The 27781-nt window shown below is 43.8% G+C and overlaps 1 protein-coding gene across 1 annotated transcript in view; it reads left to right on the top strand.

The window, feature by feature from the left end:
• Positions 1-27781, top strand: part of ROR2 (receptor tyrosine kinase like orphan receptor 2) — a 241920-nt gene that overhangs the window by 137989 nt on the left and 76150 nt on the right. The window contains exon 2 of the mRNA XM_054032658.1: positions 21965-22042. Coding sequence (XP_053888633.1) covers positions 21965-22042 — 78 coding nt within the window. The remainder of the gene's footprint in view (positions 1-21964; positions 22043-27781) is intronic.

Here is a 27781-nt window from a genome sequence, read left to right as displayed (position 1 = left end):
AATCTTTTTTGGGCTTATACAGCAGCTGTAAACTTTAGGTAATTTGATAATTTTTTTTCACTTAGCTCTGTGTGTGTGTGTGTGTAAGTAAACATAAATGCTGAATAATTACATGATATTGTGCAGTCATTTTTGTTGCCTGTATATGAGTGAACATGTTTGGATTCCTTTCATTTTTTTAAAACTTATAAGTTGTGTCTGTATGTTCAAAGTGACAGTTACTTATTTCTGGTACAAAGTTTTGCCTATGTTTTATCAATAATCTGCCTATACAGAAAAAAATATATAAAGGAATGAATTTGCCTTTATTTTATCAAATTATTTCTTGAGGGAAGCGAGCTAAAATTTTTGACTGTCTTCAGCTTTATTGCAGGTAATTGAAGAACATGGCATCATTAGAACATGGCGATTCCAGTCATTTTGATGCATACAGCCATGTTGTGGCCAGCTTTTTACTTATGTTAGAGTCTTAGCTTTACAAGAGGTCAGTGCAGATAGCACCTTTTGCATTTTAATATAATCTGAAATTAACTACCCTTTTTAAAATGTTTGCAGCATTACTTGTCATTAGACTCTTAAGTATCTTAATAGCTTCTCCCACTGATGTTTTTCTTAGATGAATCATCACATGAGCAAAAGAGATGCCTCATTTATCAAACCCAGGCTATGAAGCCAAGAGACACTAATGGACAAACACATAATTGAGCAGAGCACTTCTTAATTTATTAGAAATACAATGCTTATTCTGTCAAGCAAATCAGGTTAGCTATTTCAGATTAATCTACACAAAAGGAGCACAGAAGCAGAACAGAGCCAGCAAAAGAATAAAACAAGGTCAGAGGGGAATATATCCATCTTTTGGGTTTCTAGATCATAGTCGTTTAAATATTTGAGAACCCATTCTAGGAGTAGTACAGAGTTCTTGGAGTTAGATCTTTGACCAGATCTTATCTACATCCATACAGCAGTATTGTAAATCACAAAGTCTCTTTCATGTCAGCTGCTTTGTAGAAAATCTGAGAACCTCCGTGTAATGGAAAGTCCAGAGGAGCTTTTCTAGTGCATCATAACATCTTATCTCATGGCAGAAAATGCAGTGCACACAAATAGTCATTCTGATCTTTTCAGACATGCATTTAGTCAGTCCCACAACACATAACACTGATTAACATGGTATGTTTTTGTTTAATGCTTTGAACAGCATTTTTCAAATATTTTCCCAAAGTACACAAATTCACATGGCAGAAATGCCCTCATATCTTTGTTACAATGCCAGCAAATACCCAGTGCAACAAATTACAGTCTCTACCACCAAAAAGATCTTCATAATTTGGCTAAGGTTTATTGTTTATATCTGTCCATCCCCCAATTAGGGATAACGAAATAGTTTGCAAGTTCACAAAATGAATAAAAATAACATCACTTAAAAAAACCCTTCGGTGCTGAGAAATTCAAGTATGACAGCCTTAGAAACAAGTTTTGTGTTAATAAAACAGTTATTTTTTGGGTGGCAGGTATAGTAAAGCTCCCTCACCCCTTCTGCCTTGACAGTATAATTCAACCCTGCATCTCTCTGAGGGATCATTTCTGACTGCTAAATTGTTGGCATCTCTACGAGACTGCTAATGAGTGCAATGAGTGCCAGTTATTGCTAGTTTCGATGGTAGTCTTTTGTCCTGCAAACTCTTGTTTACCAGGAGGTGGCCTGAGCTCCCATAGCAGCCATCAGCTGCCTACTTTTTATTCCCAACCTCAGCTAGTGAACAGGTTTTTAAAATGAGAAACGTATTACTGGAGTGTTGGTGGTGAGTTGCAAAGTTTTCTGACATTGGGAGGAAGAGTCCATTGCTTTTTAGCCTTTCTTGTCAGCCAGCTATCCTCCCACTCTCTTATGATCCACCCTTTCCACTACCTTTATGGAGTTTGGGTGCTGCTGCTATGATCTCCTTCTTCATGTTCCTTATCTGAGCCTCAGCTCTGTGTGTGTATGCTAACCCCAACGTGTCATCTTTCTGCCTTCCGGCAAACTCCTCACTGATTCTGCTGCACTGCCACACTATAGATTATGGAACTCACTTGGGGATGCACCATAATTCACAGTCAGATAGATACAAGTACAGCTGGGCCTGAAATAGGGTTACCATTCGTCCGGATTCCCCCAGACATGTCTGGCTTTTAGAGTTAAAAATAGCATCTGGGGGGAATTTGTAAATGTCCGGACTTCCCCCCCATGCAGAGCGCGCGCGGCTGACAGGGCAGCCGGCCAGATGGTGCCACTTACATGGGTCTCCGACAGCCAGGGAGAGCTCCTCCTCCGCTTCCCCCTCCTCTCCCCTGCAGCTGAGAGCACTCCCTCCCTCCCTGCATTCGCAGATCACCAGCCGGCCGTTCGCACCGGCAGTCTGGAACTCCACCCCCTGCTCCTCCTCCCTGGCATGCTGGTCTGAGCAGCAGGGTAAGGGGGCCAGAGGGTCGGAGAAGGGGCAGGGAGGTTCTGGAGGGGGCAGTCAAGAGACATGGAGCGGGGGGGGGTGTCGGGAGCTTTGGGGGGGGCTTTCTGGGGGTGGGGGTGTGGATAAGGTTTTGGGCAGTCAGGGTACAGGTAGAGGGTAGGGTCTCAGGAGGGGGCAGTTAGGGGACAAGGAACAGGGAGGCTTAGGTAGGGGGTGGGGTTCTGGAGGGCAGTTAAGAGCAGGGGTCCCAGGAGAGGTAGTCAGGGCACAAGGAGTGGGGGGGGGGTGTTTGGGAGTTCGGGGGGGGCTGTCGGGGCAGGGTGGGGAGAGGGATCGGAGCAGTCAGGGGACATGGAGCAGAGGGGTTTAGATGGGTCGGGAGTTCGGGGGGGGCTGTCAGGGCGTGGGGGTGTGGACAAGGGTTGGGGCAGTCAGGGGACAGGTAGGGGGTAGGCTCCTAGGGGGCCAGTTAGGATGGGGGGAGGGTCTCAGGAAGGGGCAGTCAGGGGACAAGGAGCAGCGAGGCTTAGGTAGGGGTTGGAGTCCTGGGGGGCAGTTAGGGGCAGGGGTCCAAGGAGGGGGCAGTCAGGGGACAAGGAGCGGGGGGAGCGTTGGGGGTTCTGAGGGAGGGAATGGAAGGGGCGGGGCTAGGGCAGGACAGGGGCGGGGCTCAGGCGGGGCTCCTCCCGTCCTCTTTTTTGCTTGCTGAAATATGGTAACCCTACCTAAGACCACTCACGAAGCACAGAGAAGGTGACCAGGTGATATGTACAAACCAGGACAAACCCCCAGTTTCACAGAATTGACTTGAATAGCCCTGGTGAATTGGGATGTCTGGCCACCCTAACTAGAAGTCTGTTGTATTTCGTTAATACCCTGAGCCATTCAGTAATCTCCTCCCTTGGCATCACTCTCCCAAGAAAGGATTTGAAATGTTTAGTTAATTGAGTAACCTGACTGGATTCATATTCCTAGGTGTTTTATAACAGCTGAGATAATTTGCTGTTGAAACCTTTGCTGCATCCTAACCCCCTAAGCTTTCTCACTTTCCATTGCACAAGATAACCATGCTGCTTCTACAAATATCAGATACATGGAGTGGTCCAATCCACGTGAAGCCTCATTACCAGCAGAGGTATTAGCATCTCCTCCAAGGACCTACAGTCACATAATATGGTCTGTTTAGTGCCTGGATATAAAGAAGTGCTACTGGTTCTGGTATGCTTTCCTGAATATTAGGTCTACCAATCTGTACCCTTTTCTATATCCAAGATTTTAAAAGTTAACTATAACTAATGTAAAGGAACTCGATTGCTTACATACTTGGAACAATTCCGTTGGCAGTTGCCTATAGCTGTTATAAAATATTCATTTGCAAGAGAGATGGGTTGGCGTTTTCTGACTCTTACTTGCGTAACTTTATTGTAATGTATCACAGAAATAAGTATTACTTGTGCAAATATTTGCTTAAGGATAATGAAAACCACATCTGTCCTTTTTGATTAGGTAAACAGTGGTTGTGAGTAAATAGATCAAATCTAAAAGTGACAATTAAGATGTGTACATGAATACCTATGGGATTGTAAAGTGCCTGTAATATACATGATATCTATATTTTGAAATGTAGACATTTTATTTAAATGCATTAAGATGAAATGCATATCTTTGCTCATTTTGTATTCTCACTGTGGATAATATTCTGTTTCACAAATGTCTTGAAAACAAAATCCCACTCAAATGCCAAAGATGAATGAAACTGTGTCATATTTCAGAACTGTTAGGAGTACTGTTGAATGTATCTGGCAGTTGCTTGGCCTTGCTGTCTATTTTTGTGGACTTCATAATTTAAGGGTGGAACCAATCAATTTTACATGAGTAAATACTGCTGGGTTATAATAGAGCACAGCTTGTTCCACTTCTGCATATGAATATGTTTAGAACACTTTTTTCCATGGATAGCGTTACCATACGTCTGGATTTTCCCGGACATGTCCGGCTTTTTGGGACTCAAATCCCCGTCCGGGGGGAAATCCCAAAAAGCCGAACATGTCCGGGAAAATCCAGTGCCGCTGGGCCGGGGGCTGGCCCGGTGCTGGGCGGCCGGGGGGTGCGCCGGCGACCGGCGGTGCTGGGCGGCCAGGGGGCGCGCCGGGCCGCCGGGGGCAGGTGGTGTTGGGCGGCCGGGGGGGCGTGCCGGGCCGCCGGGGGCCACCAGGGGCCGGCGGCGTTGGACGGCCGGGGGGCGCGGCGGGCCGCCGGGGGCATTGGACGGCCAGGGGGCACACCGGGCCGCCGGGGGCCGGCGGTGCTGGACGGCCGGGGGGCGCGCGGGGCCGGCGGTGTTGGGCGGCCGGGGGGTTTGCCGGGCCGCCGGGGCCGGCGGTGTTGGGCGGCCGGGGGGTGCGCCGGGCCGCCGGGGGGGGCGCCAGGCCGGCAGGGGCCGGCGGTGCTGGGCGGCCAGGGGTGCGCTGGGCCGGGGGTTGGGGCCGGGGCGGGCGGTGCTGGCCCGGGGCCGGCACCCCAGGGCCCGAGCCGAGCCAGGCTGGAGACGCTGGGGCCGGCCGCCGGAGGGGGCCAGACTGGGCTGCGCCTCCTCGCCCTACCCCCCCAGCTTGCCTGCTTCCTGCTTCAGGCTTCCCGCGAATCAAATGTTCGCGGGAAGCAGGGGAGGGGACAGGGTTGGGGCGGGGACTTTGGGGAAGGGGTGGAGTTGGGCGTGGGCAGGGCTGGGGGCGGGGCCAGAGCCCCGTGGAGTGTCCTCTTTTTGGAAACTCAAAATATGGTAACCCTATCCATGGACATCAGTTTTCGTTGCATTTGTTGAAATTAAGTGGCCTTAATTAAACTATAGTAATACAATGGAAATGAGTGTTAAAACATGAATATGATGTTACATTTTTGAATGTGATTGACTTCAAGATCAAATTTACTCAGTATATTAGATTCCCAACCTCCCTCTCCCACCCCTGATTTTCAGTCCTCACCTTGGAATCTTAATATGTTCTTTCTGGCTTATGCTTCACCAACAATGGAAATTTTGTGATCAAAACTTCATAAATTATTTTATGAAGCTCACTATTCTAAAGTTGTGTTGCCTCTACAGTGGTAATAGGAATTTAAAATAGTAAATAGTGTTTTACACAGTAAAGGAAACAGATATAAGTATGCACAGGAAACAGACCTCTTGAATAAGAAGGTGCCAGTTTTACAATCGTTTTCTGAGTTGAACTGCACTTTCAGTAGCTGTCACTTTCTGGATAACCATTTACTTTGCCAATTCATTAATGTGACAATGTGGTGACTTCCTTAAATGATGCTATTAACACTAGATCATCATAATGTGATTACAGTTGAACTGCTTGTGATTAACATGAGTTGCAGTCGTGTAACTGGATAATGCATGATTATAGGGGTTGAGGAAATCCCTGCCTGACTTAGGAAAAATGTAGCAGTTCAGCTCAAACTGCCAACTCTTTTTAAAACCCACCCACAAGTGCGTGTGCATGCACGTGCCCACATGCTGATTTAGGAAACCGTGCCCTTTGCATTCAGGCAAGCTCAGCAGAAGACATTTTCTGTACATCAGTATGTTGTTGAAAATGAGCTTGTTGGCTAGTATCTGTGCAACTGTGACCAGATTTTAGTTTTGGTTGCACGCTGTCCACCCACTGAAAGCTGCAAGTGTTTCCAGCTGGGTGCACTCCCACCATTCAGTTACTTGCTTCAGTGTTTTATTTTGAGGAAAGAATAAAGGTCAGTAAATTTTGTCTTTTTGTAGTGTAGAAAGGGGTTTTGTGATAGCTTTACTAATTAAAATAAATATATTAAGAGTAACTGGCAGCAGCTCCGTTTTAGGCTGCTGAGAAATGAATCATTCCTGTTGCTTTTAAGGGAGGCTTATGAAGGAGAGGAGGAGGAGAAACAAGAATTTCTCTTTTGGGGATTGTTTATCCTTTCTCAGTTTTAATCAGAGAGCTCAGACAGTTAAACAGCATGTGAACCTAAGCTCAGTGCTGAAAGTAGGCTGTGCTGTGTTGAATTAAAAACTCATCCCCCTATAGCTTAGGGTTACCATATTTTGTGCCTCCAAATGGAGGACACTCCACGGGCCCCGGCCCCGCCCCCAGCCCCGCCCACTCCCCAAAGTCTCCGCCCCCTCCCCTGCTTCCCGCGAACATTTGATTCGCGGGAAGCCTGAAGCAGGTAAGGGGGGTGTGTGGGGGGGGAGGAGGCGCGGCCCAGGCTGGCCCCCCCCGGCGGCTCCAGCCTGGGTTGGCTCGGGCCCTGCGGCCCAGCGCACCCCCCCAGCTATCCCGGACTGGCTCCCGGCCCCGCGGCCCAGCGCACCCCCCGGCGGCCCGGCTCCGCGACCCCGCGCACACACGCCCCCCCCGCCACCCCGGACCGGCCCGCGGCCCCGCGCACCCCCCCGCTACCCCGGACCGGCTCCCCGCCCGGCCCCGCGGCCCGTGCACCCCCCCGCTACCCCGGACCGGCCCGCGGCCCCGCGCACCCCCGGCTCCCCGCCCGGCCCCGCGGCCCGGCGCACCCCCCCGCTACCCCGGACCGGCTCCCCGCCCGGCCCCGCGGCCCCGCGCACCCTCCCGCTACCCCGGACCGGCTCCCCGCCCGGCCCCGCGGCCCCGTGCACCCCCCCGCTACCCCGGACCGGCCCGCGGCCCCGCGCACCCCCGGCTCCCCGCCCGGCCCCGCAGCCCCGCGCACCCCCCCCGCTACCCCGGACCGGCTCCCCGCCCGGCCCCGCAGCCTGGCGCACCCCCCCCGCTACCCCGGACCGACTCCCCGCCCGGCCCCGCAGCCTGGCGCACCCCCCCCGCTACCCCGGACCGGCTCCCCGCCCGGCCCCGCGCACCCCCCCGCTACCCCGGACCGGCCCGCGGCCCCGCGCACCCCCGGCTCCCCGCCCGGCCCCGCGCACCCCCCCCCCCGCTACCCCGGACCGGCTCCCCGGCGCACCCCCCCGCTACCCCGGCCCGGCACCGCGCCCGGCCCGGCACCATGCCCCCGGCCCGGCCCCGCACCGGCCCCGGCCGAGCCCTCCATCCCTCCCTCCCGATTTTCCCGGACATGCCCGGCTTTTGGGGATTTCCCCCCGGACGGGGATTTGAACCCCCAAAAGCCGGACATGTCTGGGAAAATCCGGACGTATGGTAACCCTACTATAGCTTCCCAGAAAATATAGAGGTGATTTGGTTGCTTGAGAGAGGTGCAGTGTGGCAGTCTACAAAGCAGCACTCAAAGATTGGCAAATAGGAAATGCAGCACTGACTATGCCTGAACAGGGAGTGAAGCTGCAAGGTCCTTGTTTTTAATTTCTCAAGATAATACCACTAGCCCTGGTGCCCCAATATGTATGTGCAGGATTGTGGGATGTGCACTAAGAATAGATTTTGTGTGCATTTCAGATTGGAAACAAGGCCCATTCAAAAGAGAATGTAATTGCCACCAAAATGTAGTAGTTTGGGTGCAGTGAACCCAAACATGAGGAGAAGCTGACTGAAAAACCAATATAAATAAAATTCATGATTTTTTTTTCTGATTTTGTTAAAATGTTGATTTAAATTTTTAAAAATTGAAGAACTTTGACCAGTTCTATTCCTGAATCCTCCCTACCTGGGAATTCAGATTCCATACGCTAAACACACTTTAGGGTTTTTTTTTTCCAAACAACCTTGACTGCTTGTGAAAGTTCAGATTGACTGTATGCAGACTGAGAAGTTCTCTGTCCACAAACACAGTTACAGCACAAGTAGTGCTGCAAGCTTCCCTGCTAATGCACCTCTACCCAGCCCTGAGTCTTTATGCTATCACAGCCTTTGGGCTGCACTGAAACGGTCAACAGTGATGCCAGTTAACATCAACTGCAATAGTACTTCAGTTTTTGTAATGAGAATATATATGCTGTAGGAACTAGAACAGTTTGTTTCACCTAGACCACACAAATCTACCAAAATGGTAATGACTTCCAGATGTTGCTGACCTGAATTCCGTTCAAACTGGTGGCATGTTTCACAGAGACTCTATCCCATTTTCCAGAACCATCCAATTTCACTCATCTTTGTACAGTTATCCCTAGCAAGGGAGAGAGGTGGCCACCTTTTGTATATGTAGAAACTATAAGCAGTAGTTGTATTTAAGAGCTTCTCTTCACTGGAAAATTGTCTTGTTAGAACACCTCCTTGAGGAGTCATATTAACTAATGCAGTGTTAAACACAATTTTGCGATCTACAAATCCAGAACTGTTATGTTTAAACATCACGTCAGCTGATCATGAGTGAACTTATGGTTGAGGTAAGGTTGATCTGCGAGCAGCTGACATGAAGTTTAAACACAATGGTCACAGCCCCATTGTGTTTGTTAACATGACTTTGCAAAGTTGTGTTCTAACATGACCTAATTTTCTAGTGAAGACAAGCCCAAACACGGTAATATGGACACACATCTGCCTGTTTGTCTGAATGGAATTTGTCTAGCATTATAAATCTGAGCTGATTTCAAATAAAAGAATTCTAAGCATCCACTAAACTATTTGAGAATAAATAGTGTACTATACTGCATAAAATTTGAAAATAAATATTGTACTATATTATACTGCATTAGGAAGTTTTGTGTACTCTGCACCCCTGAAAAATCACGTTTTATTTAGGTGCTTAAATTACTTCAATCAATATTTAACTTTATGCTCACAGGTTTGAACATTTTAGTGCTAATTTGTTTCTATTCCAAATTCTGTATTGGTAAGATAGAGATGGTAGTGCTTACCCACCAATATTTCACCATTTTTAAAATGCTTAAAGTTTCTTGAGTGCTATATAATACTTTGCACTTGCTATTTTTAGGAGAGTAGATTGGCTAGCACTCAAGCCATCCCTTCTTTTTCAGACTGATGTAATTTTTTTTATTTTTGGAACATAGGTACAAGATGTTGATATTAGGGCTGTCAAACGATTAAAAAAATTAATCATGATTAATCACGCTGTTACACAATAATAATACAATTTATTTAAATATTTTTGGATATTTTCTACATTTTCAAATATTCATTTTAATTACAATACAGAATACAAAGTGTACAGTGCTCACTTTATATTTATTTTTTTATTACAAATATTTGCACTCTAAAAAAAAAAAAAAAGGAAATAGTGCTTTTCAATTCACCTAATACAAGTACTGTAGTGCAATCTCTTTATCGTGAAAGCTGAACTTACAAATTTAGAATAATGTACAAAATAACCTGTATTCAAAAATAAAATAATGTAAAACTTTAGAGCCTACAAGTCAAATCAGTCCTATTTCTTGTTCAGCCAATTGCTCAGATAAACAAGTTTGTTTATATTGGTAGAAGCTAATGCTGCCTGCTTCTTGTTTACAATGTCACCTGAAAATGAGAACAGGCATTCACATGGCACTGCTGTAGCCGGCCTCACAAGGTATTTACATGCCTGATGCGCTAAAGATTCAATGTCTCTTGATGTTTCAACCACCATTCTAGAGGACATGCGTCCATGCTGATGACAGGTTCTGCTCGACAACGATCCAAAGCAGAGTATGTTCATTTTCATCATCTGAGTCAGATGCCACCAGCAGAAGGTTAATTTTTCTTTTTTGGTGGTTCGGTTCTGTAGTTTCTGCATCAGTGTGTTGCTCTTTTAAGACTTTTGAAAGCCTGCTCCACTCCTCATCCCTCTCAGATTTTGGAAGGCACTTCAGATTCTTAAATCTTGGGTTGAGTGCTGTAGCTATCTTTAGAAATCTCACATTGGTACCTTCTTTGCATTTTGTCAAATTTGCAGTGAAAGTGTTCTTAAAACGAAAAACATGTGCTGGGTCATCATCCGAGACTGCTATAACATGAAATATATGGCAGAATGCAGGTAAAACAGAGCAGGAGACATACAATTCTCCCCCAAGGAGTTCAGTCACAAATTTAATTAATGCATTATTTTTTTAACAAGTGTCATCAGCATGGAAGCATATCCTCTGGAACGATGGTCAAAGCATAAAGAGGCATATGAATCTTTAGTGCATCCGGCATGTAAATATCTTGCGACGTCAGCTACAAAAGTGCCATGCGTATGCCTGTTCTCACTTTCAGGTGACATTGTAAACAAGAAGCAGGCAGCATTATCTTCTGCAAATGTAAACAAACTTGTTTGTCTGAGTGGACTGGTAGGCTCTAAAGTTTTATATTGTTTTATTTTTGAGTGCAGTTATGTAACAAAAACACCTACATTTGTAAGTTGCACTTTCATGATAAAGAGATTGCACAACAGTACTTGTATGAGGTGAATTGAAAAATACTATTTCTTTTGTTTATCATTTTTACAGTGCAAATATTTGTAGTCAAAATAATATAAAGTGAGCACTATACACTTTGTATTCTGTGTTGTAATTGAAGTCAATATATTTGAAAATGTAGAAAAACATCCAAAAATACATAATAAAATTCAATTGGTTTTCTATTGTTTAACAGTGCGATTAATCATGATTAATTTTTTTGAGTTAATTGCATGAGTTAACTGCGATTAGTCAACAGACCTAGTTGATATTCCAAAGGTTTAACATTATTGTAGCATCACAATTTATGGTAATCAACCATCAAAATGTGAAAATGACTTTTAGGATAAAATATTTTTTCTTTGTCAGACTCAACTGTGACCTATATTGTTTTTAGCCTACTTCCTATAACAGAGGTTCTAATGTTATTACTTTGGTCATAATACAAGAAAGTACTTAAGCACATGCTTAAGTGTCTTCCTTGAATAGGGGTGTTTTTCTCAACTGGGGCCTTTAAAGATTTCAGCCCAAGGCTGCACACAGGACTAGTATTTTTGGATTTTAAATGATTTTTTAGAAACGAGCACTATGAAAATTGTTTTCTCCTAATTGGTGGAGTGTTATACTCGTAAATCATGATTATTTTTAGTCTTTTGGTTGAGACTGTTTTATTTTCACAGCCAGAAGCAGTAAATAATCAATCATGTAATAATGTCATGAATGATTGTCATGTTAACTTGATGTTCTTTGAGCTGCAGGTGTGTTCAGTGCTGCTGTTGAGTGCTTTTTAAGTTAAGATTTTACAGCTGAGGTGGAGAAGAGCTTTGGAATGTGTCCGTGTTTTCCAAAAGGATTTTTTTAGTATAACACTCAACCAATAATTACTGTCTGTTTTGAAAGCCAGCTTGAGTTCCATGTCTTTCTCTCTCTTTAAAAAAAAAATAGTTTTAGGGTTTTTACATGTTCCTGAATGTATTGACTTAGTGGTGTGTGTTTTTGCTTCAGAACTGTTTAACATAGATATAGTTTCTACGTATGAAATGGTGTGTATTTGTGATACCTAGTCAACCTAGTGGTTCATAAGTTGCAAAAACCACATATGACTTTGAAGTGTCTTCATGGCTTAAAGGACTCAAGTGTTTTATGCCATAAATTCCAGAGTTTTATTATTAACTATTTGAAACATGGTTTTATTTGGCCCTGGCCATCTCTTTATTAATAATCACAAAGACTGTTTTCCTTGTCCCTTTCTATTATGGGTATATAGACAATATAGTTTCTCCATTTAGTATAGAAAAATATGGCCTCTATTAGTAGACAAAGTTTATGGACTCCTGATGGAATCCCCTGCTGTCCTTTGCTCTAGCAAGTGTGCTTTCAACCTTATTTCATGTCCTTCTCTTTGCTTTTATAGCTTCATTATTTCTAAACTAAACTCCTTTAAATGTTTCATTGAGGAGTAAGTCCCTGGCAAATCAGGACTTGTTTTACAGTTAAAACTCTGAAAATTATGTTAACTGCTGAACACTCCCCTATTTTCATGCCTGGATCTTTCCACTGTCTTATCTTAGGTGCTTATATGCCCCCACCCCACTGTCATATCTGAGCACCTCACAATTTGTATCATATTGTATTATCATATTTATCATCACAACACCCTATTTTACAGATGGGGAATAGAGAGGTTAAGGGACAGATTTTGAAGTCAGTGGGAGTTAGGCACCTACAAACTTTTGAAAATCCCACAAGCTGCCCATCTGTATCTCTAGGTGCTTAAATACCTTTGAAAATCTGGTTATTTAACCAGGGCCATTCAGGAAATCTGTGGCAAAGCAGAGAATTGAACTCAGGGTAGCACCCTGACCACTGAACCATATTTCTGTCTCTCAATATAACAAAACCAGACAAGTTGGATTATACCCTACCTTTTTTTAAAGATCTTTTTGATTGACAATTTGTATACCATAACTTTGCTTTTTCAGAAATAATTTGTATCTGAAAATGGGAACTTAAAAATGAAACCATAACTACACTGTTGCTACAATAATGTTATAATAGTTTCTCAATGAGGTTTTTACTCTGAAGGAGATCTGAATAAATATTTATTCCGTGTGTCTCTCTCATTTGACCTTTCATTTTTAAGATGCAAATATGATATACAGAGCGAAGAATTTAAGTCATTTAATAGCTTAACTCACAAAATGTGAGCTGTGTAAATGAAAGGGCAAAAGTTTAATAGGGAGTTGGAAATGCTGTATGGTATAGAACATGCATAAATGGTATGAGGAGTCTGAATGAATCAGATGATTTGCTGAACTCTGTGTATGAATCTCTAGTAGTATTATTTTAGATGGCTGGATTGGTTCTGCGTTTAACATTGACCTGATGGTACATATAGAGGCACCTGGAGGATGTGTGAAAAGTAGATATACTACAAATCTTCATTGTAAGGTTTTTCTTTTTGGAAGTGGGATAGGGTTTCCTGTGGAGATCAAGATCATTCCAGCTTTACATAGATTCAGCTTTTTTAAAAAACTGATGCTAAGCTGAATAACATGTTTTATCTCTTTTTGGGGACATGCATTTGATATTTGAAGATCAGTTTTCAAACTTAGGCAAATTAATATATTGTAATAACCATATGAGCACAAACATTCAGATTAGTATATGTGTGCAAATTCCTTTTTTGAGTGCTTAAGTGTCAACTGAGTGTCAGTTTATGGGATTTTGAAATCCTATTAAGATGCACTCATTTGAAAATTGGGCACCCCTATACAGAAATCCACCCTGGAAATCTTGTTTGTAGATAATACAGGAGAGGGTTGAATGAAGGTGATATAGCATGCATTGCTTGAAAACTTATTTTAATTTTATGCAAAAATTTCTGACCAAAAAAGTGAATGAATTAGCCACTGTCAAGGTTGATTGGCCCCAAATGTAAGCTAGCCCTCTAGTTTGTTTATATTTTACTTCAGTGTTTTTTTCTTATTTTTCTAAAAATGAACCATTTCAGTCCAGCAGTCATGAAAAACAGAACAAATTTAGTGAAGGAAGACTTATGTTAAGGAAACAAGTTTCATGATTCCAAGAGAGATGCTTATAAATAATGAGAACAACATATATATATATATATATATATATATATATATTGTTCTCATTATTTGAACCTAAGAGAAATGCCAACCTTACAACTAACTAAACCTCAAGTTGGCACAACACACATCTAAAATGGGGGGAGGGATAGCTCAGTGGTTTGAGCATTGGCCTGCTAAACCCAGGGTTGTGAGTTCAATCCTTGAGGGGGCCACTTGGGGATCTGGGGCAAAATCAGTACTTGGTCCTGCTAGTGAAGGCAGGGGGCTGGACTCGATGACCTTTCAAGGTCCCTTCCAGTTCTAGGAGATGGGATATCTCCATTAAAAAAAATAAAAATAAAATAAGAAGCCATTTTACAAGGGTCAGGGTATCTGAACCCTGACCCTTGTAAAATGGCTTCTTATTTAGATGTGTGTTGTGCCAACTTGAGGTTTAGTTAGTTGTAAGGTTGGCATTTCTCTTAGGTTCAACATTCCTTTATCATGTGAATTTGCTGGTTAGCTCTTGTTGAAGTTAGAGCAGATGTAGAAAGGCTGTCTCAAATTCTAACATTTTAATAGTGAAAGCTCCTATTGCTGTCAATTTAGCTTGAGATCACGTTAAAATATACTTTCCCTAAGGAGTCAAAAAATCAACTTTTACATTTAAATAATTGTTTAGATAACTTCACAGTGTGTTGTGTGTGTTCTAAGAACTGTATGTAATGCATCTGGCACCAAACAACTGAAACAAAAAGACATTTTCCCTCTTTTGTATTTTTATGTGAAATGACAACTGTCACAGAAAAAGTAGAGCTCCTAATCTTCTGTAACTATAAAAGCAGTGTACTGATCATGTAGTACTAACTGCATCTTTTGTGGACTGTTCACCGCCCTTTACAGGTTTGCCAAGCCCAGTTTGCAATTGGTTGCCAGGGGCTGAAGATGTTGGAAAAGGAATTTCAGTGAAAGGCCCTGATTCAGCAACCTAAATAGCCTGCTTCCCAAATCCAAAGTAATCAGATTGGCAGCTAAATCAAAGCCAACAGTGGGTCCTTTGTTTGGGGAGTTCTAGAGGTTAGTGATTGACAGAAGGTCAACAAAGTTTTATGAAGAAAAGAACAGAATATTAGGGGGTATTAAACTGAAGGGTTTTTTTTCTTTTGGGAGTTTTATATTATTGAAATGAAGTTAGAACCTAAGTCAAAGATTGACATACTGAGTGGTAAAGGGGGTGTGTTACTGTTTTAAATCTAGAAAATAATTTCAGCTCCTGGATTAGTATATATTGATAAGTGGAAGGATTGGACAGAACTAAGATTTAAGGTTTGCTCCTGAACTATAATTTAAAAATAATTCTTTTAAAATATAAAAATTGTTAGTATTTAAGCAGTGGGAGTTTACATGTAATCTGTTTGGGTGTGGTTTTTTTTTTTTTTTTTGGTATGGCTGATAAATATGCCATGTAATATTTTAATAGGATTACATCATTAAACATTATCAACTCTATTTATTACAACTTATTTGCATATACTGAGATCCCTGAACTAAAGAAATAGTTAAATTCTGAAATCATTATTTGGCTATTACTTTACCAGTAGCATATGCCATGTGATTAGACTTTTTGTTCAACTGAGAAATCACCAATTCTGTGTTGGTACTTGTGCTAGGGTAATCTTGCCTCTGCCTTACAGGATTTCTGTGCCAATTCATGAGAAGGAGTCCCAAGAATTTTTATAAAAGGCAGCTTGAACTGTCTACTCCCCAAATCCCTATCAAGTTGGCCACTTTGCCTCATGTTCTATGACAAAAGAGTACATTCTGAAAGGGTTGGAATTGACAGAGGAAGGGATAATGCCATTCTTAGTGTTGAGGGTTGGTTTTTATATCCAAATTGGGCAAGGACAGTGATTTTTACACTACTGTTTTTCTTTCTGAAATTTGCAATGATGGTTACATTCTTGCAAAGTATGTGCAAAAACACAGGCTGTTCTCTTATGTTTCCTTTTATTGACTAATGAATAGATTTTTTTAAAAAATAAAATCTTCCTAACTAGCTTAAGGCATACAAGCTCTTATGGAACTAAGAGATTTCTTATCTATGCAACCAACAAATGTAGCACACACAATGAACTAACCAAACCACTAGAATCTAGTGATGAGACTTACTGCTCTTTCAGATTTTATCAGTATACTTTAATTGCTTAGTACCAAAAGGTTGGGAGTTCAGTTCACACACCTGTCTCTGTAGTCTTACTCTTTATGACCAATGTATAATTCAACCAATCCAAAGAGAGAGCAGTACTATCCGATGGTGCTATCTTTCAGATAAAGCTTAAAGATGAAATTATGTCAATCTCTTTCTTCTGTTTGTGGTTTTCTGAGGATCTGTTCTGTTGGCCTGAGAGATTAATGGCTCCTTTTTCTGTCGGTCAGCATTTTCAAAGGGGACTATTGACACTCTGGTTAGTGAGTGCTCCACAGTAGCCATGGTGGTTTGTCTGACTTCAGTTAACTATATATTTACATACCAGCATGCTACTCAGCTAACATTTTAGCAATGGGAGTTGATACTATCACAGCTAGGCTTCATATCATGAGCATTTCTCTCCAAGTCAATTATTTAATAATAGCTGTTTGCATACAGTTAACGTGATGGCAGTTCATCCTCCATCTGTTCTTTCATATCTGTAATCCTGGTTGCTCACTTGCGTATTCATCCTTTGCTCGTTGACGTACTTAAGTTTTGATGCGGACACAGTGGCAAAACGAGGACAGACACATTCATGGAATAAACAGCAGGTCACAATTTTTAATATATTTTAACACAGTGGAGGGGCACTACCTGTCCATCACCCATACTCTTTTATAGCAACTATTTAAATAGGTTACAGTGCAGGGGTTACATGCGCCTTACCATATAACCCGTAACTCGGGGTTGGTTCTCCTCAGCCTACCTACCAGGATTTAACTCACTCTGAGTCCTGGCATCCTCCTCCCTGCGAGGGGAACCTTGGCCCACGAGGGCCATAAGGTCTTACTTTATCCCATGATCCCCAGGCCCATCACCAAAATATTTTACCTCTGGGAACCATTCATTTTTCTTTTAATGCACTGGAAATCAGCTGCAAGTTGTGATGAATTAATAACTCAACCTGAATACCTCAGTTAGGTACTAAATGCATTCCTGCTTAACCCTCTGTGGCTTGTAGATACTGTGAGAAAGGCAAAACACTCCATGGTCTTCTGTCAAATTCCTTCCTGACCCCCAAATGGGCAATGGGCTAGACCGCAGCATCTGTCAGGTTGGCTTCCCATTCCTAGGTCAGTATGGGTAGAGTAGGGCTGCTGGAATGGATCTGAAAGCGGCTCCACATGGCCCCTGTACTAGGTTAAATCCTAGGAGCTGGAGCATGCTGGCCAATCAGCACTTGTCCCCCCAGCTGGCCAATGGGGGATCAAGACTCCCGTCAGGGAGGGAGGAGCTACCTGGTATCCCTCAGTGAGTATCTTCCTTCCTTACTGCTGGGGGCTTTTCCCTCTTCCATGCCAGCCCCATCGAGTCTTCCACCCATTGAAGTGAATGAGTGGCATTTTTTGGTAAGGTTGAGCAACACTGCTGGAACTCTACACTACATGAAGTCTGGTGTTTTTGTCACATCTGAAATTAATGTAATAATATGCAGTTAGGTCTTATCTACCAACAGCTATCTACTTGTAAAGACACTGTAGCACAAACATAAAAGTCATGCATCTGAAAAGATCCAGTAGGTCTGCTCCTCTATCGCTACCAATTAAAGTATTCAGTAGCGTGGCAGCCACCCAGTTCACAGATTCTCCCCCCAGTTGTAATAGCAGGAATATCTAAACCATGGCCTTAAATGCATAATATTTTAAATTCTGTTTACAATATGAGGAACAGCTTGATCCTTTAAGTTTTAAAACCTTTTATTTTCCAGACTCCCAAGCAAATTAATGTTTAGGAACACTGATACGATATATCATTATCACTGTTACTTTTATTTTTATTTGTAATTATTATTCATATGCTTAGTAATAAATATACTGTGCACTCTGCAAGAAATCAGTGAAGATCTTAACTGCCTCAAGGAATTTACGGTCTAGAATGGTCAAACAGAAGGCCCTGGAAGGAAGTAAACTGGAGGCTTTTTGTTCAGTTCATGTGTGAATGATGGTGTGAAAAATGCATGGGAAGAAAGGGAAAAATGGAAGAGTAGCAAAAGAGGAAGGGGCAAATGGGACATTGGAGCTGGGATTTAGACACAACAGAATGGGGAAGGGATGCAGTGGCACACAAGGTCTGAGATGTAGGCTGAAGAAGAGATGTGTGAGGTCTCGAAAGGACTACCAGCAGTGTAGACTTGATGCAGAGATCACCAGGAAGCTGGCTTCCTCTGCCATAGCAATCCAGGGAGTGAATGGGTGGGGGATACATACAGATCATTATCTGTTTTAGCTCAGCACTGTGAATCCAGTTCTAGCAGAAGAGAATGTATTAAGACAACAGGAATGTAAAATTATGAAGAATTGAGAGAAGCAGTCAACAGGAATGGAGAAGCGGGTGCATGAACTCTTCCTCTGAGCGGCTCTCGGCACTTTTGAATCTGTGGTTCTCTCATATTGTTTAATTTAAAGGGAAAAGCTTTCCATGTGCAAAATGACTTATTGGCAGGTCTGATCCAGAGGCATGTACAATGTAAAATCTTTGGAATATTTCATGTTGAACACAGCTCTGCGTTGCTTTAACTCTTAGTTCAGAAATGTCAGAGATAGAATTAGGGCTGTCAATTAACATACTCTTAAACAATAGTAGAATACCAATTTAAATTTATTATAAATATTTTGGATGTTTTTCTACATTTTCAAATATATTGCTTTCAATTACAACAGAATACAAAGTGTACAGTGCTCACTTTATATTATTATTTTTGATTAAAATATTTGCACTGTAAAAAACAAAAGAAATAGTATTTTTCATCTCACCTCATGTGAGTACTGTAGTGAAATCTCTTATCGTGAAAAAGCAACTTACAAATGTAGAATTATTTTTTTTACATAACTGCACTAAAAAACAAAACAATGTAAAACTTTAGAGCCTACAAGTCCACTCAGTCCTACTTGTTCAGCCAGTAGCTAAGGCAAACAAGTTTGTTTACATTTACAAGAGATAATACTGCCCATTTCTGATTTACAATGTTACCTGAAAGTGAGAACAGGCGTTCGCAGGCACTGTTGTAGCTGGCCTTGCAAGGTATTCACGTATCAGATATGTTAGACATTCATATGCCTCTTCATGCTTTGACTTCTAGACTAAAGTTTTACATTGTTTTGTTTTTTCAGTGCAGTTGTGTTTAAAAAAAAGTCTACATTTGTAAGTTGCACTTTCATGATAGAGGTTGCACTGCAGTGCTTTTATGAGGTGAACTGAAAAATACTATTTTTGTTTTTTACAGTGTAAATATTTGTAATAAAGAATAATAATTTCTCCCTCCCATCCTCTGCACTGTCCTCCCTTCCACTATGAGGCACTGTACACTTTGTATTCTATGTTGTAATTGCAATCAACATATTTGAAAATGTAGAAAAACATCCAAAAATATTTATAATAAATTTAAATTGGTATTCTGTTATTAGCAGTGTGTTTAAAACAGTGATTAATTGTGACTATTTTTATCTTGCGATTAATTGTGATTGTTTTAATCGCTTGACAGCCCTAGTTAAAATTAAGCGTTCGTAATAAATATGGTTTAAAAAAGAAGACTTTCAGATTAGAATATTTAAAAGATAAAATGTTTCTTTCATTAAAGCGACAGTTGAAAATGGCAGATCTGTTTTGGACTTACAATTTACAGCCCACACAGGATTTTTCAGTTTTAACATTGCTTAGTCATGGAGATTTTGCTGGTATAGACTGTCTGTAGTTTGTAATTATTTTCTGATAAGGCACATCTGGAGACAAATGTTTTTGCCAGACATAAACATACCAAGCACAAGGAGGAATTACATAAAACTATTATTAAAGCATTTTAAAATCAGCAGATGCTTTTGTCTTGTTCCATTCTAAGGTAAGAGTTAAAAAAACACCAACTAGGGATGTGGGTGTGGGAAGAGAGAGACTGCTGTGCTCTCTCTCTCTCTATAGGCTTCTCATGTTTGTCTCTTTTGAGAATCTCACTTAACTGATAAACAAATGGAAAATACAGGAAATAAAGTTGAGCATAGATCAATAACATAAAAGAAAATAGTCAAGGACACTTAAATCATTGCATGGGCATTGAAAATTACATAGAGGAGTGTGAGTGTAGGTAATCATGTATCATAATTGAGCCTGTCCAGTTTTATAAATAAATTTTGTCCTGTTCTTTTGTAATTCCCAGTGTACTCTGATCCCTTGAAGTCATCAGTTGAGAGCATAATGTTGAGAGTAGGCTGGGTTTATGCACATGTTACTCAAAGACCGCCTCATCAGGATTGTTACACTCTGCCTTCCCCTCCAGCTCTTGGTATGACACCTTGGCTTTGGCTTCACTGCGCCAAAAAAAAAAAAGGGGGGGGGGACGTGTATTTTTACAGCAGAATAATTAGCATACATCAGCTGTCCCACTGCAAAAATCCTAGTGGAGACAAGGCAGTGTAATTTTACCTAAGTAGCTAGGTGAAGTGAACCACAGGAGAGAGTATAGGTTTATGAAGTACTTTGGCTTGGATCCACAAAGGGACTTGGGCACAGTGAAAGACAGTGGAATCCTCAAAGCCTGAGTTAGGTGCCTAGGCTCCCAATACAATGCGTGGGGAGAGAGAGGTGCTTGAGAATGGGAGCCATAACAGCCAGCACGCTATCCAATGGGAGATGCCAGTGAGGGGTATTCCAAAGCCCCACCCTCTCACGGAGTTCAGTGCCCAACATCTGAGCTGCAGGGAGGCGCCTATCTCTGCTTGAGCTGGGAACCTCTCTGGTGGAGTTAGTGGCGGAGCCGTTTCTTGCGAGAAGTAGTTTTAGTGAAAGCAGCCCTATAACTGTATCTCTTATAAATCCACACTCTCCCTGTTGCTGAAAGAATGTTCTAAAACAAAAAAGCTGTCAAAAACCTGCAACAGTAGTCATAATTTTTGCAAAAACCGTACAAATAAAAGCCTGTGGATGCTGTCCCTACTGCTCTTCAGGAGCAGCCAACTAACAGTTTCCAGTGCTGTGCTGTGATATTGTATACTGGTGCGTAAACAAAAAGTTGAACAAAAAGATACTAATTTCAACACCATTAGGAATACTGGGATGGGGAGAAGAGAGTTCAGTGTGCTGGTTTGACCTAGAGTAAATGGTGGATTCTCTGTAACTGGAAGTCTTTAAATCAAGATTTCAGGACTTCAGTAACTAAGCCAGAGGTTATGGGTTTATTTCAGAAGAGGGCGGGTTTGTGGTTTGTGATGTGCAGGAGGTCAGACTAGATGATCATGATAGTCCCTTCTGGCCTTAAAGTCTATGAGTGTGCACTAACGGTAAAATGATAGAACTGGCTGGAGAAAATATTAGATTTTCAAGCCCCCAGTTCTAAGAGACTTTTACAAATAGCAAATAATGTGTAATTATAAAACACTCTGATTTTAATTCTTTTGCTGTCTTTCAATGACTTGGTCGATGGTCAGATCATCATTCAAACGGTGGTGTTGGGGTTGGGAAGCACAAGGCATCGGGGTGGGTCTGACTGTGAAAATAGAATTTAAATCAATGTAATATATTCTCAAAAGTAAATCTTATGCCATGTTTTGCTTGAGAATGTCAGAGTTCCACTACTGATTAATCTGATATGACAAAGGAGGTTTGCAGAAAGTATTTGAATTTTATTTTTTGTGTGGATAGAACTGTAACACACTTTTTAATGCTGTCTCTGTGTAAAGCACAATACCTTCAATTTGTTTGTGCTGGATAAATTTTTTAGTCAATAAGGGCTAATTCCTGATCCCCTTGAAGTCAAAGGGAATTTTGCCACAGACTTCAGTGGGACCAGGTTTTGTCCCCAGGTGAATTTAAATACCCAACATCTTAATTCTGCTTAAGAAGAGAAAGATCAACTCAATCTCAACTGGCTTAAAATTTTAATGGTTTATTTTTCACTTAGGTGAAATGGAGATACCAGATTCCAATGATCCTCTGAGTCAAGTGGATGGACATGACAGGCAAATTCCAACACCTAAAGGTAAAAATAAGAATGATTTCAATTATTATTATTATTATTTTTTTTTTGAGTAAAAGTGTATTTTTAAATGTACTATGCAAAGGAGTCATTTTTGTTATGTACTTCCTTTATTTACCCAGGCATCAATATGTTGTGAGAAAGATAGGGCATGCCTACACAAACACTTACTGCCTGACAAGCCAGGGTGTAAATCTACAGCACGCCAGCATGCTGTGCGCTAACTGTCTGTGTGGACCCTACTGGTGTGCACTAAAAGTTCCATAGTGTGCATAGATATACTGCTGTATCACAGGGTTTGCATAGACATGCCCCTGTTGTGTCCCAAATGTGACTTAATATTGGTATGGAAAATACCCTCACCAGTGATCTCATCTAGATTCCAGGAGTCGCATGATTAATTTTTGTTTAAACTTTCCTTCAGAAACGTGCTGGGTAATTTGATGACTGAACCACAAAAAAACAAAACCAAAAAAGTAGTTTCTGTTACATACTCAGTAAAACCATATCATTATGTTACTTAATAGACAGCATAAAAAGTGACATACCTATGAGATGCTACATTCCAGTTTGGATACAATCTCAGGAAATGCATGTTTGCATTACTTACCTGTATTTTGACATGACTGTTTTTGGTAATGTTTTCCTGCCAGCTCCCTTACCACATACAATACTAAAGCAAGGTCACAGTGGGGAAAGGAATATAGTGAAAAAACCCCAGAACTACCACTATATAAAGAATGCTATAAACAATAAAAATACTATTAATTGAGTAGAATAATGGTCAAGATGTAGTGTCATTAAACACCATACTACTGATAATATTACAGACCAAGGATTTGAGGAGGAGATGGGGACAGAATCATATGGCCCTTTTGAAATTATTGCATCTTGGGGACTAACAAGCATATTTGTCAGCAAAGCTGCTATTTATCTCTTCTTTTTTTCTCTTGTTGGGGGAGAGTATTATTTCATATTGTGTGTTGAGTTAATTTTCTTTTTGTGCAATAATACCCTCTCTCTCTCTCTCTCTCTCTCTCTCTCTCTCCCCCTCCTCCTTGCTGTGGCAAGGTTTTCTTTCCCAGTGGTTGGATTTTCTTGGTCATATTCTGTACAGTTATCATAGTTAGTGTATATAGTAGTTGTCTCTGTCATCCAGGGACTGTTCGCCCCAGGGGCTGGACATGCCCTGTTCCCCAGGCTTCAAGCCATGTGCCTCTTGCAGCAAGCTGATGCTGTACACTAGCTGTCTAAAGTGGCTGGGGAGTCTCATGTCAAAGAGAAGGGCCAGATCTGTAGGGACTTCAGACCCCATACCAGAAAAGACAGGGACATTCAAATGAAAGCCATTCTTATGGAGACGGCCCTCAGACCAGCCTGAGAACCAAGCCTCTCCGAATTGGCACCAAGCACTCCTCCAGCACCATTCTCCATCCCCAGTGCTGAAGAGAGACAAGCGGGGAGGAGCTGGCATAGTGAGACCTGCATTGGGCCACTTGTCCTCCCCCGAGCTACTGATGGCTCCAGACTCCACCTAGAGTGCTCACCACAGAATCCCAGGAGCAGGCATGGAGCCAGATGGTTCCTGGCCTCCTTGGCACCGGAGGTTTTTCAGGCGGTGAAGGATCTGCTGTCCCTCCTGATCCCACTGACTCCTGAGGACCCCTGCCAGCCAGGGCAACCAGGGTCAGAAGGGAAGAAGTCTGTCAAGCTCCATCTCAGTACGAGGCACTGTCCAGAGGCAAGCCATCCATGGTACCAATGCATTGGTCACCATCCTGACACCGATCCCCAGTCTGTCAGCACTGCCCAGTGGTGAAAGCAGGTACTGCACCGCCATGGTCTACAAGGGAAGAATCCTCTTAGGAGTCTGAAGGGGACTCTTTCGCTCCGTCCAAGACCTGTCGATACCCAGCCTCCAGATTTCGGTGCCGGCACCTAGCCACCAGGCCACTACTGGCCGATGCACTGGCAGTACTAGAACTCTAGGGGGTTCCTCTGATATCAAGGCCCCCTTCCCACCACTCAGATTTGGTGGTGTCAGAAAGGCATGCCACTATCTCATCCACCTGGTATCGGACTTCAACATCGATCCCGGTGCCAATGTTTAGTAGGTGGTTGCAATGGATGTAGTGGAAGCAGAGGAAGAGGAGGGAGCCTCTCCTCCAGCACAGGCCTCCTCCTCCTCATCCCTGGATGAGGCATTTTCAGGCTCTAGTACCTTGCTCGTCAAGACAACTTAAGGGCCCACCAGGACCTCCTGAAAAGGTTTGTGGAGAACTTGGGTCTGGAAGTGGAAGAGCTTAAGGAGTTCACGCAAAGCCTGATGGACATACTGGCTGCCGCTCCTCCCTCCAGCATGGCCTTAGCCATAAATGAGGTAGTGTTGGGGCCCATTAAGACACTGTGGCAGACCTCTTCTTCTCTGCCCCCCACCTCAAAGAATGCAGAGAAGAAATACTACCTCCCAGCAAGCAGGTTTGACTTCCTTTACTCGCACTTCCCCCGGGATCCCTGGTAGTGTCAGCAGTGAATGAACAGGATAGACACCACATGCATCTGACGAAGTGGGTATTCACCCACGAAGGCTTACGCTCCAATACATCTGTTAGTCTATAAGGTGCCACATGACTCTTTGTCGCTTTTTAGGATAGACAGGGGCAGTCAAGTGCTACTCCCAAAAATAAAGATACTAAGAGACTTGACTTCTTTGGACAGAAGGTTTATTCAATGGGCAGTTTCCAACTATGTATCTCCAACCAGTAGGCTCTACTGGGGAGGTACAATTTTAATCTGTGGGACTCGCTGTCCAAATGTAAAGACTCCCTCCAACAGGAATTGAGGCAGAAATTTGTTGCTATCTTGGAGGAGGGCAAGACTGTGGCCAGAACTTCCCTTTAGGCGGCTCTGGATGTGGCCGACTCAGCAGCCAGGACAGTGGCTTCAACTTTCGCCATGAGGCACTGTTCGTGGCTTCTATTCTCTGGCCTTCCTCATGGGTTTTAGCAGACTGTCCAGGACTTCCCCTTTGAAGGCTCCTCCCTGGTTTCTGAGCAGCCAGACTTGAAGGTCCACAGCCTCAAGGACTCAAGAACTACACTTCAATCCTTAGGTCTTTATAAGCTACCAGCCTCCAGGAAGCTCTTTAGGCCCCAGTAGCCTTCCAGGTTCATGCACCTTCCAGGCTGGAGGCCTACAGAAGAAAGGGGAAGGGTTATAAACAACGACAACCCTTCCCTTATACCTCTGCCTCCCAGTCAGGCTCTCACAGATACTCCGGTGGGGCCAGCAGGCTTTTTGAAGTCACCCTTCAGCCCAGCGTGGTCCTATATAACATCAGACGGTTGGATATTGAGTACAGTAACAGTTGGTTACACTCTTCAGTTTTCACCCACCCATCATGAGCAGCTTCTCATCTAGGAGGTGCAAGCCCTCCGATGCATGGGGGCGGTGGAGGAGGTTCCTCGAGACCTGAGACCTGATCCCGAAGGCCCAGAGGGGTCTATGGCCTATCGTGGACCTGAATGGCCTCAACAAATATCTCAAGAAACTGAGGTTCTTCATGGTCTCTCTGGCCTCCATCATTCCCTCACTGGATCCAGGAGACTGATACACCATCCTTGACTTGAAGGATGCCTATTTCCACATCTCTATCTTCTGCAGCCACAGAAGATTCCTCAGGTTCATAGTGGGATAACGCCACTACCAATACACTGCCCTTCCCTTCTGTCTGTCGGCAGCCCCATGGGTTTTGATGAAGTGTCTGGTGGTGATGGCATCGAGGCATGCAAGTCTACCCATACCTTGATGACAGGTTGATCATAGGTTGGTCACTGGCTCAGCTGCGGCACAGCATTAGCACAGTATGGGTCACCTTGCAGGAACTGAGTCTATTGATAAACGAGCAGAAGTCAACCCTGGTCCCGGTTCAGAGAATAGAGTTCATCGGGGCAGTGCTCGATTCAACCCAGGCCATAGCCTCCCTACCAGCTGCCCGTTTCCAAGCTATGTTGGACCAGATTTCCAAAGTCATGATGCACCCACCGACAACTCAGGTCTGCCTCAAGCTGTTGGGTCACATGGCGGCATGCACCTACATGGTGCAGCACGCAAGGCTGTGCCTCGGACACCTTCAGATGTGGCTGGCGTCAGTTTACTCCCCTAGCAGACACCTTCTGGACTCGATACTTATGATTTCACCTCCGGTCCTCGCTTCACTCACCTGGTGGAGAGACCCAGGATCTGTAATGAAAGGGTGCCTTTTGCTGCCTCTCATCCATCAGCAACCTTGGTCTCAGATGTGTCAGATCTGGGGTGTGGAGCCCACCTTGGCAGTCTCAGGACCCAGGGCCTCTAGTCCCGGGAAGAACTCTCCCTGCATCTAAATGTCAGGGAACTCCGCGGTACGTTTGGCTTGACAGGTGTTCTTTCCCCAGATCTCAGGCAAAGTGGTGCAGGTCTTGACAGACAACACAGCATCAACGTTTTACATCAGTGGTCACCAAATGCTGCTCCTGCCTGCAAGCACCACTCCTGTAGCTCTCATTGGCCGGGAACAGGGAAATGCACGGAGCCATGTGCCCGCCCCCGGGGCTGCAGGGGTGCGTTGGCCCCTTCCAGGAGCGGCATGGGGCTGGGGCAGGCAGGGAGCCTGCCTTAGCCTTGCTGCGTTGCCACTGGGAGCCACTTGAGGTAAGTGCCGCCCGGTGGGAGCCCGCACCCCAATCTCCAGCCCTGAGCCCCATCTCCCCTCCTGCACCCCAACACTCTGCCCCAGCCTGGAGCCCCCTCCTGCATCCAAACTCCCTCCCAGAGCTTGCACCCCTCAACCCCTCCTGCATCCCAACCCACTGCCCCAGAATCAGTCCAGAGCCCCCTCCCACACTCCAAACTCTTGGCCCCAGCCCAGAGCCACACCCTCAACCCGGTGAAAGTGAGTGAGGGAGAGTGAGCGACAGAGGGAGAAGGGGAATGGAGTGAGCAGGGCGGGGCTTCGGGGAAGGGGTGGGGTAGATCCTGGGTTGCATTTAAATTCAAAAAGTGATCTTGTGCGTAAAAAGGTTGGAGACCGCTGTTTTACATCAACAAGCAGGGAGGGACTCAATCTTCAGCCCTGTGCCAGGAGGCCCTCAGGCTGTGGGACTTCATTGTGAAACACGCTATTTATCTTGAGGCGTCACATCTCCCAGGAGTGTGAAACATGCTGGCGGATAGCTTCAGCAGATCCCTTTCCTCTCACCAGGAATGGTGTCTTCACCCAGTGCTAGTCAGTGTCATCTTCGAGAAGTGGGGATCCCCCAGGTGGACCTGTTCATCACCAGACAGAACAGGAGATGCCATCAGTTCTGTTCACTGCATAGGTACAGCATGGGCTCCCTCTCCAATGTCTTCCTGCTCTTGTGGCCAGATTGCCTACTATATGCCTTTCCACCTATTCCTTTGGTTCACAAGGTTTTCCTAAAGATCAAACGGGACAATGCGAAGGTTATCAAAAATTAAAATTAAAAAATTAAATTAATGGAGATATCCTATCTCCTAGAACTGGAAGGGACCTTGAAAGGTCATCAAGTCCAGCCCCCTGCCTTCACTAGCAGGACTAAGTACTGATTTTGCCCCAGATCCCTAAGTGGCCTCCTCAAGGATTGAGCTCACAACCCTGGGTTTAGCAGGCCAATGCTCAAACCACTGAGCTATCCCTCCCCCCAATAGCACCTGTGTGGTCACGCCAGCATTGGTTCATGT

The sequence above is a fragment of the Malaclemys terrapin genome, chromosome 6 (assembly GCF_027887155.1).
Source record: "Malaclemys terrapin pileata isolate rMalTer1 chromosome 6, rMalTer1.hap1, whole genome shotgun sequence".
In the NCBI taxonomy this organism is placed as follows: Eukaryota; Metazoa; Chordata; order Testudines; family Emydidae; genus Malaclemys; species Malaclemys terrapin.
The sequence above is the reverse complement of the archived record's forward strand: the minus strand, read 5'-3'. Positions and strand labels throughout refer to the sequence as shown.